This window comes from Natator depressus, chromosome 2, assembly GCF_965152275.1.
Source record: "Natator depressus isolate rNatDep1 chromosome 2, rNatDep2.hap1, whole genome shotgun sequence".
Lineage (NCBI taxonomy): Eukaryota > Metazoa > Chordata > Testudines > Cheloniidae > Natator > Natator depressus.
In genome coordinates, this window is record NC_134235.1 from 173,923,994 (window position 1) to 173,940,066 (window position 16,073).

The window sequence follows — 16,073 nt, forward strand, 5'->3', positions numbered from 1 at the left end:
ACAACCTGATCCATATTTGCCAAAGATTAGCATGTTGTTGGTGATTTGGCTTATGAAGAACCATACTGGGGTTGCACAGGAGGTGATTCACTTCATTTCCTTACTCAGAAAAGCAGTGTATCTTCACCATAAAACTGTAGAGGTCAATATTTTTGGCAGCATAAAATACAAGGGTGACTTCATGGGTTGGTAACCTCAATCTGAGCACCTCCATTCCATTTTATAGCAGTAGCCATATTAATACAAAATTATTCTTCTACAGGTCAGAAGCTTGCAAGGGTTTTTAATATTTATTTCAAATTCATTTTTAACCAGCTTAGTCCACATGGGGAAAAAAGGTGCTGTGTTGTCAGCCCTGGAGAGAGGGAGAGAAAGTTGTCTTTTCTTTGCCTGTGGAGTAGGTATAACTGGGGCAGTAGCATACGTTTCTTCACACTGTCTTGCCAGTGGTTCTCAACACTTGCCTAAAGAATCCCTTCTGCTGTTAAGAGGAGGCTTAATGTTCAGGGGCACTCATTCCTTTGTATCTTTGCTGAAGCTGCCATCGAGGTTGTTAGTTGCGGTGGAGTTCTTCTGTGACGTGGCCATCTGTCAGCTAGGAACTGGCTTGATACCACAAATTCATTTTGGTAAACCAACAGCCATCAGATGGTAATAACTTTTTGCCAGTATCAGCCTGATCTGAATTTGAACTGATGATTCAGATGAAAGTCTCTGTATGCTATTGCTAATCCCTTAACTCGCCCAGTCATTCCTTCCCTGCTTTTTTAAAATTTTCTAATCACGACAGTTTGATTTTTCGTCTCTCCTCCCCCACGTCTGACCAAAAGAAATTATTTCTTTCTTTGAAATAGGTTTACCAGTGTGAATGGGTTTTGCATAGTCTCATATCAGTGTTACTCCCCAGTATATCTGCAGGCTGGTCCCCCACTACCTCTCAACATTTTACCTTCAACTTGATGAGCAATAGAATAGCTTACTTTAGAGCTTATTCCAGTTTGTTGCTTGGCTGTCCAGCAAATTAGGGTTCTGAACATGAAAGGCCACTAAATGTCTATTTTTCCTGTCTAAAATTCTTTTATTTATGTACATCATAGCAATATTTCTCTGACTGAATTGAGAAAAATTGACAAATCATTATCCTAATCCTGACAACACAGCTTCACCCTTCATAAGCAGAGAAAGCCCCTCGGTCTTTTGGACAGGAACAAAAAGTCTAGAAGCTTTATCCTAACACAGGACAGGTGATTAAAAGGGTGATACGTAGTGATTTAGCTAGCAAGCATACATCTTGACAAGCTGGAAATCATACCTCCAGCATGAAGTGTCCACGTACCCTGAGTTGCAAAGAACCTCAAAACCATGTTGCACATCCCAGTACTGTTTTTGAGGCGATCACTTATGACTGCAACATGTTAGTGCAACAAAATGCTTTATACCTAGCAATTAATTTCCAAATCCCTTTACAAACATCAATATGCAAAGATTAGTGCCACATCACTATATAACTGTGTGTGGCATCCTCACCTCTGGTCAGTTTTGTTCAATTTTTGAATTCAGTAGCCAAACTGTCAATTATTATAGGGGAACAGGTGCAATACCCTCACCCACATCATCTGATTCCTTACCTAGAGGAGTAAAAATGCTATCGTAAGAACATAAGAACGGCCATATTGGGTCAGGCCAAAGGTTCATCTAGCCCGGTATCCTGTTTTCCGACAGTGCCTAATGCTAGGTGCCCCAGAGGCAATGAGCAGGTAATCATCAAGTGACCTATTCCCTGTCTCTCATTCCCAGCTTTTGGCAAACAGAGGCTAGGGACACCATCTCTGCTCATCCTGGCTAATAGCCATGAACTTATCCTCCATGAACTTATCTAGTTCTTTTTTGAACCCTATGATAGTCTTGGCCTTCACAACATCCTCTGGCAAAGAATTCCACAGATTGACTGTGTGAGTGTTGTGTGAAGAAATACCAGGGGTGAAAGTGCGGTACTGGCCCATATACAGCCCAGGTTAAAGTGCTGCCACGGCAGCACTTTAATGTCGTTACCCTTTCCCTCTCACACTTATCCCTCGGTGGCCCTGCCAGTAGGGGGAGGCAAAAGGGGCAATGATGGAGGAGGCAAAAGGGATAACTTTTTTTTGGCCGCCTATGGGGGGGCGGGGCCAAAATGGGCAGCTGCCCTGGGGCTGGCAATTTAAAAGGGCCCGGGGCTCGTGGCTGTCGCCACTACTACCACAGCAGCGTCCGGAGTCCCGGACCCTTTTAAATCGGCGGCAGGAGCCAGGCAGCATGGATGGGCTGGCTGGGGGAGGCTGAGATACAGCGTGGTCTCGTGGACTGAGAGCAGTGGATTCATTTCAGTTCTGGTACTGACTCCCTCTGTGGATGTGGTCAAGACATGTAGTCCAGCATTTTCAAATCTGATAGACTCATAGATAGTAAGGTCAGAAGGGACCATTATGATCATCTAGTCTGACCTCCTGCACAATGCAGGCCACAGAATCTTACCCACCCACTCCTGCAATAAACCTCTCACCTATATCTGAGCTATTGAAGTCCTCAAATCATGGTTTAAAGACTTCAAGGTTCAGCGAATCCTCCAGCAAGTGACCTGTGCCCCATGCTACAGAGGAAGGCGAAAACCCCCCAGGGCCTCTTCCAATCTCCCCTGGAAGAAAATTCCTTCCCGACCCCAAATATGGCGATCAGCTGAACCCTGAGCATGTGGGCAAGATTCACCAGCCAGATATCCAGGAAAGAATTCTATGTAGTAACTCAGATCCCACCCCATCAAGCATCCCATCACAGGCCATTGGGCCTATTTACCATGAATAGTTAAAGATCAGTTAATTGCCAAAATCATGTTATCCCATCATCTCATCTCCTCCATAAACTTACCGAGTTTAATCTTGAAGCCAGATAGGTCTTTTGTCCCCACTACTTCCCTTGGAAGGCTGTTCCAGAACTTCACTCCTCTGATGGTTAGAAACCTTCGTCTAATTTCAAGTCTAAACTTCCCAATGACCAGTTTATATCCATTTGTTCTTGTCTCCACATTGGTACTAAGCTTAAATAATTCCTCTCCCTCCCTGGTATTTATCCCTCTGATATATTTATAGAGAGCAATCATATCTCCCCTCAACCTTCTTTTGGTTAGGCTAAACAAGCCAAGCTCCTTGAGTCTCCTTTCATAAGGCAGGTTTTCCATACCTCGGATCATCCTAGTAGCCCTTCTCTGTACCTGTTCCAGTTTGAATTCATCCTTCTTAAACATGGGAGACCAGAACTGCACACAGTATTCCAGGTGAGGTCTCACCAGTGCCTTGTACAACGGTACTAACACCTCCTTATCTCTACTGGAAATACCTCACCTGATGCATCCCAAGACCGCATTAGCTTTTTTCACAGCCATATCAGTCATCCTGTGGTCAACCAATACTCCAAGGTCCTTGTCCTCCTCCGTTACTTCTAATTGATGCGTCCCCAGCTTATAACTAAAATTCTTGTTATTAATCCCTAAATGCATGACCATACACTTCTCACTATTAAATTTCATCCTATTACTATTATTCCAGTTTACAAGGTCATCCAGATCCTCCTGTATGATATCCTGGTCCTTCTCTAAATTGGCAATACCTCCCAGTTTTGTATCATCCGCAAACTTTATTAGCGCACACCCACTTTTTGTGCCGAGGTCAGTAATAAAAAGATTGGTCCCAAAACTGATATCTGAGGAACTCCACTGGTAACCTCCCTCCAGCCTGACAGTTCACCTTTCAGTATGACCCATTGTAGTTTCCCCTTTAACCAATTCCTTATCAACCTTTCAATTTTCATATTGATCCCCATCTTTTCCAATTTAACTAATAATTCCCCATGTGGCACCGTATCAAATGCCTTACTGAAACCTAGGTAAATTAGGTCTACTGCGTTTCCTTTGTCTAAAAAATCTGTTACTTTCTCAAAGGAGGAGATCAGGTTGGTTTGGCACAATCTACCTTTTGTAAAACCATGTTGTATTTTTGTCCCATTTACCATTGACCTCAATGTCTTTAGCTACTTTCTCCTTCAAAATTTTTTCCAAGACCTTGCATACTACGGATGTCAAAATAACAGGCCTGTAGTTACCCGGATCACTTTTTTTTTTCCTTTCTTAAAAATAGGAACTATGTTAGCAATTCTCCAGTCATATGGTACAACCCCTGAGTTTACAGATTCATTAAAAATTCTTGCTAATGGGCTTGCAATTTCATGTGCCAATTTCTTTAATATTCTTGGATGAAGATTACCTGGGCCCCCTGATTTAGTCTCATTAAGCTGTTTGAATTTTGCTCCTACCTCAGATATGGTAATATCTACCTCCATATCCTCATTCCCATTTGTCATGCTACCGTTATCCCTAAGATCCTCATTAGCCTCATTAAAGACTGAGGCAAAGTATTTGTTTAGTTATTGGGCCATGCCTAGATTATCCTTAACCTCCACTCCATCCTCAGTGTTTAGCGGTCCCACTTCTTCTTTCTTTGTTTTCTTCTTACTTATATGGCTATAGAACCTTTTACTATTGGTTTTAATTCCCTTTGCAAGGTCCAACTCTACTTGACTTTTAGCTTTTCTCACTTTGTCCCTACATGTTCTGAGCTCAGTAAGGTAGCTTTCCTTGCTGATCCCTTCCTTCTTCCACTCCCTGTATGCTTTCTGCTTTTTCTTAATCACCTCTCTGAGATGCTTGCTCATCCAGCATCGTCTACAACTCCTGCCTATGAATTTTTTCCCCTTTTTTGGGATGCAGGCTTCCGATAGCTTCTGCAGCTTTGACTTGAAGTAATCCCAGGCCTCCTCTGCCTTTAGATCCATAAATTCTTCAGTCCAATACACTTCCCTAACTAATTTCCTTAATTTTTGAAAGTCAGCCCTTTTGAAATAAAAAACCCTAGTCGCAGATTTATTTTTGTTTATCCTTCCATTCAGTTTGAACTGAATTAGCTCATGATCACTTGAACCAAGGTTGTCCCCTACAACCATTTCTTCTATGAGGTCCTCACTACTCACCAAAACCAAATCTAAAATGGCATCCCCTCTTGTCGGTTCAGCAACTTCTTGATGAAGGAATCCATCAGCTATTGCATCTAGGAAAATCTGAGCCCTATTATTATTACTCGCACTTGTCCTCCAGGATATATTTGGGAAGTTAAAGTCTCCCATGATCATGCAGTTTCCATTCGTATTTACTTCATTAAAAACATTAAAGAGGGCTCTGTCCATATCCAAATTAGATCCTGGCGGTCTACAGCACACCCGATAGATACCCATATGTAGTGGTGACGTGCACAATCCTTTGTCCAGCTCTGAGTTTGCTGCCACATTTTGTGGTGGCCTGGAGTCCTTTCAGTTTTTGCAGTAAAAAACTGTTTTGCAGGCCTATCCCGCCTAGGCTAACGCTGTGCCATTAATACTGTTGGCAGAGCTGGTATCTGAATTCCTATGAATGTTGCTCTTAGAAGTGGTACATGTGATTATAAGACCCTACTCCTTCCAAATCAGCTGTGGGAATTTTTTCAAAGACCCACGCAAACCTACTCAATGCTTTCCCTAGAAGCGAGCATACAGAAATTATTTATACATTTGTGACTACTCAAATTAATATGCCTGATACGGGACCTTGAGCTGACCAAAAAGTAAGGTATTGCCTAGATAACTGAATTCTGCTAGATACGTTTAGCTGAACATTGTACTTCCATATAGAGAGGAAGGCAAGTAATTCTCCCTGGATACTGTGTAAAAGTACAGAAGTCTTGTAATCTTTTGTAATCTGTTGAAGAATTCTTGTGACAAATGAAGCTCCTGTGAGCCAGGTCACAAAGGCTATGTTTTATGCACTCTGCATAACCATAAGAAGCTCTCTGAACCTTTGTGCTAAACTGAGAAGAAGTGGGGAGAATAATTGAAGGTGGTAATTCTGTGGTACAGTGATCACTATTTTAAAAGTCCAAAACTTGTCTACGGATGTCTTTATTCCTCGATATTGTCCTCTTTTTGGTTTTAATAGGATTGCAGTGCCTAACTCTTCCTTCATATTCTTTAAGCATTAATTAATCAAATGTTCTGTATGAAATCATCTTTTGATTGACTCCTATTTAGCTTGAAACATGGCATTTTACTGAAGTTTCTCATTCCGATGTTGTGAAATCGGAAGTTATCTGAAAGATAGTCTGGTGAGAGTTGGCGGTGAGAAATTACTTTTTCCTTGTCTGGGGTGCCCTGCTAAAAAGTGTGTGTCACAGCAAAGCATTTTAGCAAGTAATTTTAAGCATGTGCATTGTCACATTATAGTCACTTCAGTGAGATGAGTTGTGTGCTTAGTTATGCATGTGTTTTAAATCCATTCGGATCAAGGCCTAGAACTGTAGGGGCCACTGTATTATTTGGGATCCATTAGACGCTATGCAACAAAGAGAAGGGTGTTGATTAAGTTTATTTCCGTGAAAGGCTTTATTTGCAACATGTAGGTAGGCTTTGAAACTCATAATGACAAATCATACAGGAAGGATGGGAACTTCATTGTCAATGTCCAATACACAATTAGGGTATCCATAACCAGTAGAGCATATAGTCCATGTGACACACTATCCTGTGGGCAAACCCTATGCTGCAGGAATGAATATTCACTAATGTAGTAACTCAAGAAACTGCCCACAGATTCTCTCTTGAGATCATCTTTGTGAGGACCTTATGTCAGTTTTCACTGAATATTGGGTTCTATTGCAGTCCTTCTTGTAGGCATTGCTGGGAAAGACTGATTCAGAGTATCTCAAGAGAGTTAGGTAATGAATCTAGTATTGAGAAATCTGAGTGATGTCTTTCTTTAACTAAACTGGCCTTTTAAAGACTTACTGACACCTTTTTAGCTTGCTGTAGTTTGATATAGTTTGGCTCGTGAAGAGTTGGTCGTCCACTATATACAGACAGATTTGAAGAATGGAAAGAGGGGCATCTTCCCATTTCACTTAAGGAGCTCCATATTAACAAAGGATACAGCTCTAAAGAGAAGTTCTCTTTTGGTCTTATTAGTTAATTGTGTTTGTTTCGTGTATGGCTTTCAGTAGGAAATATTCAAAGATAACTGGAAAAGATCTTTATAGCATATACTGGGTGTTTTCATTCTCAGAATTAGAAAATCTAAGGGAAATGGAACAGCGGAAAAACCAATGGAAAATATTTTTTAAAATGGTGTTCCCTGTGGTTTACAAATTGGTAATTAGTTAAGCTGTAGCATGGCTGTTCCAGCTTTTTTTGTTTTACTTCAACCAAGATTTCAATATCTCATTTGCAGAGCGCTTCAACATTTTTCTTCTACTAGTACATTTTTTTTTTTTTTTTTTTTTACCTTCTAACTTTGGGTATTTTCAAGTGCTGTTTGAATAATACTAAACAAATGCATTTGACAAAAATTTCAAAACTCTGATGTAAGTGTTCCGAAGTATTAGTTCTCTGGGTAACAAAAATGTGAAAAACATGTTAAGCTACAATACAAGTAACCATGATATAAAATTTATTTGCAAATGTTTGAGAGTCCTAGGATGGTTTAAAGGACTTGTCTTTTAATTAAAAGTGCCATACACTTAGTAAAAATCCATGTTAGTTGAGAAATTGATTTTTTTTTTTTTTTTTTTTTTTTTTTTTTGGGAAAGATGAGTTTTCTTGTATGGGGTAAATGTCACTCTGTTCATATCTTAGCTTTGCTGCAAGTCAGGACTTGTACTATTCCACCAGGTTGTCATAGAAACGCAGCTAACTGTCATCTCAACTCAGGCTGCTGATGGTTTTATTTGTAGGTTTGCAGGATTATTAAAATTTAACAAAAAATATTGATTTGCTTTTTATTAATGCTGGCTTGTGTTTACCTTAGAAGTTCAGGCTGCATAAAAGCTTTTCCTGATAAGAAAATATTTGTAAGATGTTAAGCTCAAGTACATTAAATGTGTTTGACATTTTCTCTCTCATTTAGAATGTGATAGTCTGTGGCAATAGAGTAAACTTGTATTTTTTTTACAAATCATTTTTCATTACCTTTTTTTACAGTGAGGCAGAAATTTTTCAAATTCACCTTTCCCCTGACTTTTACTTTACATAAAAGATACCTGTCAGGAAAGCATGAAGTGGGCACATCATTGTGGCTAATGTTTGAAGTTTTCATTTTATATACATTTTTGTGAAGCTTGGCAGAATGCTTCAGTGCACTGAGTTTTTTGAAAGAATATATATTTTTATATACATGTGCAGGAGCAATTATTTAGTTTTCACTCCTAAATAAGACAGGCAAAACTTATTTACAGTAACACTCTCTAATGGCCCGTGGATGAATGCTTTTATGCAAAATACTTGAGAGACTAGAATTAACTTTTCACATTGGTGTCCAGACTTCAGCAACATGTGGAATCTTATTACAAAGGCTATTTGCCTAGAATTGAATTTTTACTTCACATATTTATGTCAGGATGCACAGATCACTGATGCATTTCAAGTGTAGTCTTTGTAATGATGTAAGAAATACAGTAATGTATTAATTGTTGTAAAATATATAAATAAAAAGCACTACTTTTTTCTTGCTTTTTACAATTTTCATCTGTTAAGGATTTGGAAGCACAGGTAACTTAGCAGACTCTTATATACAGCTCTCTAATTTGACATTGTCATTCTGACTGGTAACAACTTTGTTCAGTGTTGGATTTACTGAATAAAATTTTCTTGCTGGACATTTTGACATTTCACTTCAGACAACTGTGTCATGGCTGTTGACATCCCTATATTAATTCCTTTTGTATTCAGCCATAAAACTCTCTAACAAATTTTAAAAGAACCCTTTATTCTAGCATGTATACAGTAAGTTGGTGGTATGAAATATTGAATTTCTACCAGAGTTTCATATTTTTATTGTGTTTTCTGGAAGAGAACATATATCATGATAACATGTGAGATAATAGTTTAAACAGTCTCAGTAGTTTAGTATATTAAGTAATCATATTGGCTTTTAATATAGCAAAAGACTAGTTTGTTTTTACTTGAAGAAAGGCTTAAATAAAATTGTTGGTTTTTTGTTTCTCCACTGGGAGTTAGCCTTTATACTCATTAGGCAGGAAAAAAGAGCACATCTATAGCACCTTTTGTCTCAGGCTCTCATTATGCTTTAGGAATATTAATTGAACCTCCTACACCCCTTTTTGAAGTCCATATTAGAATCATTTCACCCATCAGTGGGGTGGAACACCGGATCTGTTTTAACAGTGCACAGCAATGATACACATCAATTTTAGGACAGAAAGTGAAAAAGAATACTATATCCAATATGTATACACTAAATACTTACTTTTGATAGTGGTGTTCTCATTCTAATTGAGAATAGGGGGGTGTCATTGTAGATATATTACTTCATAGTGAGGATGCTTTGGAACATATAGTATCAAATGAAGCTATTAAATATAAAATGTATCCATCTGAAATATATATAAAACTGCAGTGTAGCATTTTGGTATAAACAAACACCCTAATACTGTATTGCACCTTGAACATTCATTTATAGCAGGAACGCAAATAGATTGACTGTTTGTTTTGATCAGCTAGCTTTCTTTCTCTCTCTCTCTCTCTCATCTAACCCTTCACTTTGTGTCAGTTTTATGTGCCTTTCCTCAGTCCTGAATGGTGGTTGGATGACTACATAGTTTGTTTAAAGGGTAACAACAGGATAGGTTTGAGGTCCTAGAAACGTGCTAGATCACAGTTTATCCATGTGAAAGTTACTATGTCCAGGTCTGTTTCTCAAACAGTTTTGCAGCAACATTTTTACTTTTTGTTTGAACATAAACCCCATTGACATGTCTTATACAGGTAACACATTCCTAGTAGATATTTTTATTTTTATTTACAGCGTTTTGTGTCTGTCCTTCCTACCGAGGTGCAGCATCTTGTAAAGGTCTTCAAGTTTCTTGTAATGTGCATGCTTCAACTCGGAGCTAAAAGTGGCTACAGCTGCATATTTTATTTTTATCAACTTTGCCATATCCATACTTTTTTTTTCTTAATTGGGAATGAGTAACTTTATTTAACAAAGTACCCATGTACATTTTCCATGCTTGTTATAAATCAACTAAGTGCCTCTTACAGTTAAACTGTATCAATTTATTTATTTACAGTACTGTATTTAGTTGCACCCAGAACTCTGGTACCAATAATTGGAATGTTACGTATAGTGGCTGTTGTTGAGAGATCATAGAGAACCATCTATGGCTGTTGCTGTGTGATAGTATTTGGGGATCTGTAAGTATTTGGTATGTTAAATTAAACTTAAAAAAAACTCTATCTTTTCCCTCCCTCTTCCCCAAACTCTTAATAACATAGGAAGATGAGAGTGAAGAAGAACCCAAGCTGAAGTATGAAAGGCTTTCTAATGGAGTGACTGAAATTCTCCAAAAGGATGCAGCCAGTTGCATGACCGTGCATGAAAAGGTACCTTTTTCTTTTTTCTGGGTGGGGATATGAAGTAACTGTTTACTTGTTTTTAAAATATCTGTCTGTTTATATGTTATCTCTCTCAAAAAAGTTAGAGATTTATGTTAAGGAACTGACAAATCTGAAGATCGTCTCAGCTAAGTACAGTGCAAGCAACTGTAATATGAGTTGTCTTAATAGTAACCTCTTGTTGGACAGTGTTTCTCTCTCTCTCTCAGGTGGTAAGAGGTAAGAATTCCGTATTTTGTAAGGTGGAATGTTTATATGAGTTACTGTGAGATTTAGTTCTAATTAAAAACTGTATCATAGGCTAGGATCAAGATGCAGTCCCAAACATACTTTATCAAGTAAAGAACTCAGCACCTTTTGAATCATTCCAAACAAATTCAATCCTGCCAGGGGCTGATTTAGTTGGACAGGGTATCCATCTGTGGAAGACAATTGAGGTTTTATTAATAAAACAGGAAAGTAATTAAAATACATTTATTCCTGATCCTTTACAAGTAGCCTAGGCTCAGTAAACTCAGACCGGGGGTGGGACTCAAAACCTGTACTAATAACAGTCTAAAAGACGCAGGAGCAAAAGAACACTGAAGGTAGAGGGGCTTGCACTGATGGGAATAAAAGTACAGGTTTGTGAGATGAAGATGGAGTGGCAACTTCAGCTACGATTTTTGTAACTATGTGTCTGTTCATCAACTAAACAGTTTTTTTTCTTTTTCTGAATTTACTTGTTTTTAATATTAAAATATTAAAGACCAGGAGCTGTACATTTGAAAGTGTATGACTGTAATGACTCCTATCAAAAACGTGTTGTAATATATTACAAAATATAATATATACAGTTGTATTTTTTTAATTTATAATTTTCTGGCAGACCATAATGGCTGCTTACCAGCTACCATTGGGGTGTCTGTGATATGTTGTTTTGTTATCCATTCAAGATTACGACTTGTGCAGAGTGTATTTTTTCTTCAGAATACTGGTGCAGCTGCTCAAGAGGCCCATTTTAGGGTAGTTAAAGTTCATGTTTTAAATTTAAGTTAAATTTAACTGTATGAATGAAAAACAGTGAGTCTCTCTTTTAAACATTAAAGACTTAAAATCAAACAGATATTTTGAAAATTGGAAAGAAATTCCTCCTAGTCTGGGATCATTTTTCAGTCTTAAGTGAATTTTTAAACTCAACTGATTAAATAGAATTTTATATATGGAAATTTCCAGAATACCAACCTTAACTATAGGGTCACAAAGCATGACACTACAGTAAGGCTGTTTTAAGTATCCAAACGCTCTTAGATTTCTAGCAAACTAGATACACTATTTATGAGGAGGATCAATATTATTAGAAGCTAGGGGATTGGTCTTTTGGGAATTGGTCTGTTACAACAGAGAGCCTAAAAGCAAAGGTAGAGCGTAAGCTCCTTTTTTTTTTTTTTTTTTTTCCCCCCCTTCCGGGGGTGGGGGAAAGTTAAGGGAAACCATACAAAAGGGTTGACACAAATGAAATTATAGTCGTATTATACACATACTTCTAATTAGAACAATTTGACTTTGTTGGGAGTCCCAAATTCTGGCTTATATAGTCAGAGTAATTTCTCCCCGGAATTATTTTTTCTTTCAATGCTATAGCATCATATTTTCACCAGGCTTGCTGTCTGCACTGGATGACTAATCGTCCTGGCACCTGGTGCATTCAAGCAGGCCTGTGCAGTGGAATAGTCATACCTAGTTATGTCTGCACACCTGATGTTTTATTAACCAGTATTGATTTTTTTACCCGGAGGACTTTTTTCTTCCTGAAAAAAGGCAACCTTGCAGGAGTGAAAGGCATTGCAGGGGATGAATTTCTAATGAAACCCTTCTTTCCCTTTTTTTTTGACTCCTCTTTAATGTAGCTTCATATTTTAAGTGCCTGAACTGAAATTTTATTTTAAGCAATTCCATTTTGATAAATCCTTTTAAGCCTTGACTTTCTGTAAGGTTATTTTTTAAAGATTGTGCTGCTTGAGTGACACGCTTAGTAGTGCTTGTAAATTTGAGCATTTCATTATTGGTTGCAATGAAGCATGCTCACATGCAGTGAAATACAGAGAATTTAGGAGCCTAGGCCATTTGAGTAATGTTAAATAGAAAAAAAAAAAAAGAAAGAAAAGAAAAGAAAAACCCATCTGTCATATATCAAGTAGTACTGAAGTTTCTGCTGGTTTGTTTAGGATTGGTTCACACAGTTCAACTAACAGTGGCTCTCCTGGAATCATTTGCCCTTTTACATCTATCAAATAAATGTGTAGTGCTGTTATGTGTATTTGTTGAGAAATAATTTGTCATAATAAGACTGTCATAGTATAAAATGGCTGGTGAATGCATGCATCATTAAATGTCAGAATATCACAGTGTCAAAGAAAATAAAGAATCAGGATAATATTAAGTGCATCAGATCTTTAAATAGCTTTCGATGTTATGGTATTCTGTGTAATAAGGGCCTAACAATTGGTAGCTTTGTTTTTAAATATTTATTGTATTGGCAAAGAAGAATTAAAAGTAAACAGCTTCTTAATAATTTCCATAGCTTTATTTTCAAGTGTGTGTTACCCTTGCTTTCACACTACATTTTTAATTTGCTGCCACAGTCCATCAGGCAATACGTACAGAGTGCAAACATACCATTAGTTGTCAGTAGATGAGGGTTCCCATGACTCATTCTGACAGCTAACTTGCACGATCACAATAATATGGGCTTCAAGCCCTGTTTTATTCTTTAGGTGCATCCAAAATAAGCTTCGTCCATAGAATAATTTCTTTTAGGGTGCTGTTAAAAATTAATCTACTGAATATCCTGGAGTTCTTTACCTGGTGGGATTTTTTTTTTTAAAGTTGCAATGTATTTATTTAATCAGTCTCTTTTTCTCTTTTTCTTATAACAGTTTTTGGCACTGGGCACACATTATGGCAAGGTTTATTTACTTGATGTCCAGGGAAACATCACCCAAAAGGTTGACATTGTAAGTGAAACATAATTTAGAAAATTTTATTGCGATGCAAAATATTATGTACCAAATAGTAAATAAGGTTATTGCTCTCAATACACCTGAAATTTGAAAAATACATTAAAAAAACTCCTACTGATATGAGAGGATGAATACAAAACATGGAAAAAAGACAGTATAACACATGGTCTTATATGGACACATCTAAGATTGTAGGATGTGTTCATCATTACTACAGACAAGGAAATACATATTTGTGATTGTAATTAACAATAATCATCTACCTCCTCTAGAGGCTCTTGACTTCCTTAAGGTATTAGCCGACTATTGTTGATTGTTAGTATGTGTGCTATCATCTTATCAAGATGCCAAAAGTAATTGAAAATTGATTGATTGCCTTGCTAGTTCAGTTTATCTACTGCAAATATATAAAGCTAATATTTTATGTGAATGTTTTGAGGCTTAGGCTCTTAAGGGATTGTATTGATTGAAGGAGAAGAGGCAGACTACTTTTTTAATTTTTTTTTATTGTTTCTGGAATCATTGAGGATGAATGAAATGTTGAATTTAAAGCTGTGTTCTAAGGTATTAAATGCACATTTTTAAAGTATGGAGGGTTTGAGTGTGTGTGTTACTTTCTTTTTGCTTTGTTTTATTTTAGTAAATTTTTTGTTTCTAGCATTGTCACAAATTCCAGTGGGCAGACCTCACTTTTTCAAAAGCAGCGTCAGCTCTTGTCAAAGTATCTATCACAAGATGGCGACATGTTTGCAAAATAGAACACATGTTCTGAAGCTGACACAGCTAGCTGCACATGAAAGGTGAAAGGTTATATTTTTATATTTGAAAAATCTAATTACACAATTGTTTCCAAAAAAATAAAAACCACCAAAAAAAAATCTCCTAGGAACAGCCTTTGAAGGAAATTTTTATACTATAGTGGTCAGATTGACAGTGACCTTACTTGAGATTCGTGAAAGTCAAGTTAACTTTTTGTGCTCCATCAGCCCGACAGCATTTAATAGATTCGTAGATTCCAAGGCCAGAAGGGACCATTGTGATCATCTAATCTGACCTTCTGTGTAACACAAGCCATAGAACTTCCCCAAAATACTTTCATGGGAAGAAGGGCTTTGCCGGCTTCCTTCCATGTTCTGATTACTTTACACAGGTGCTATTTGCCAAAGACACACACTTGTAATTTTACTCCAATCTGATTTATTTGAGGCAGATCAGAATTTTATCTATCTAAAACCCAATTTCTTCATTTCTAAGGTATGCATTAAGGGACTGATCCAAAATCTATTAAAATCAGTTAGTGTCTTTCCCCTAGATTCAGGCCTGAAATGCATCTGCCTGATAGTTATATTTACCCCACAGATAGACTCTGTGCGTTACATGCCTGAAACACTTTCTCTTGTTGCAGGTCTCCTCTTCACCCCCAGTCCTACAACTAGTGATCACTAATGCCCCAATCCTACAAGGTGATCCACATGCCTGCATAAAGCCCCATTGATTTCAGTAGGGTGCACTGCATGGGCATAAGGGCTCATCTGCACAGATCCCAGGCAGAGTCAGAACCTAAGAATAAGATGGATGCCCTATCAGGAAACAGAGGCAAAAAAACCCCAGTCCCTCAATGTGTATGTATGTTGTTTGCTTTATAACATACAATGCTAGCCACAGCTACTGTTTTATGTTGGTTATAGTAAAGTTAAGGTAGGTTACTTAAGCATTTCTATTCTAAAATCCCTTTTTTTCAACTTGCTTATAATTCTCCTAAAATTTTACTATTCCAGGTTGAAGTTTTCCAGGTCTTGTTTATTTGTAAGGATGATTGGTTCTGTTGCTCTTGGGGTCGAGCACAGTATATGTGTGTGTGGGGAAAATAAACTGTGCCTGTTCAGTTTTATTATCTTTAATTTTTTTCAACTTTTTTTTCAGCAGCTGTAATGCATCAGTAGTTTAGAATAGAAAGCTGAAGTTAAGTAAGGTTTAGGAAGATGAGGGGTCTTTTAAGATTCTGATTAAAATTGTTCTTGATATGACAGAGTGATGAGGGTTCAAAATTGTAGTGTAATATAATGCATTTTATTAATCACCAGGCATTCTAAAGCAAAGAGGGCTGCATGTGTGTGAACTGTCGCAGTTCTGAAGTACCCTTCCCAAGCTTACTGTACAATCCCTTGAATGCTGTTTCCCAAGATGGAGAGCGGCAACTACTGAGGCAGTTTGTCCTCATTGATGTGCCTCTTTCCATGCCAATATCACTGCCATCCGGCCTAAACTGTGTCTGAAGTCACTAGATAACAGAACAGAGAGACACAACCATCAGATGGGGAAGGAGCCATGACAGCCTTCCTTCCCCTTTCTTTTTCCCTTTGTCTACCATTTTGTCCTGCACAGGGTTGTGAAGAGAAAAAAAATCTTCTCAGGAAGGAGAGAGTCACACAGTATCCCCCAATCATACCCTTCAAAAGCCTAAGATTTTTTTTAAATGCTCTGCAGTTAGGAGAGCTAGTTAACTTTGGTTCTTGCTGGGTTCTGTCTCCAAGGAGTAAATCGGCTGAA

The 16,073-nt window shown here is 37.7% G+C and overlaps 1 protein-coding gene across 7 annotated transcripts in view; it reads left to right on the forward strand.

The window, feature by feature from the left end:
• Positions 1-16,073, forward strand: part of VPS41 (VPS41 subunit of HOPS complex) — a 175,240-nt gene that overhangs the window by 19,448 nt on the left and 139,719 nt on the right. For 4 of the 7 annotated variants that reach the window (XM_074945318.1, XM_074945316.1, XM_074945317.1 and 1 more), the window contains 3 exons: positions 9,932-9,976; positions 10,402-10,509; positions 13,440-13,517. In XM_074945318.1, coding sequence (XP_074801419.1) covers positions 9,932-9,976; positions 10,402-10,509; positions 13,440-13,517 — 231 coding nt within the window. The remainder of the gene's footprint in view (positions 1-9,931; positions 9,977-10,401; positions 10,510-13,439; positions 13,518-16,073) is intronic. The other 3 variants (XM_074945320.1, XM_074945319.1, XM_074945321.1) reach the window with 1 other exon arrangement.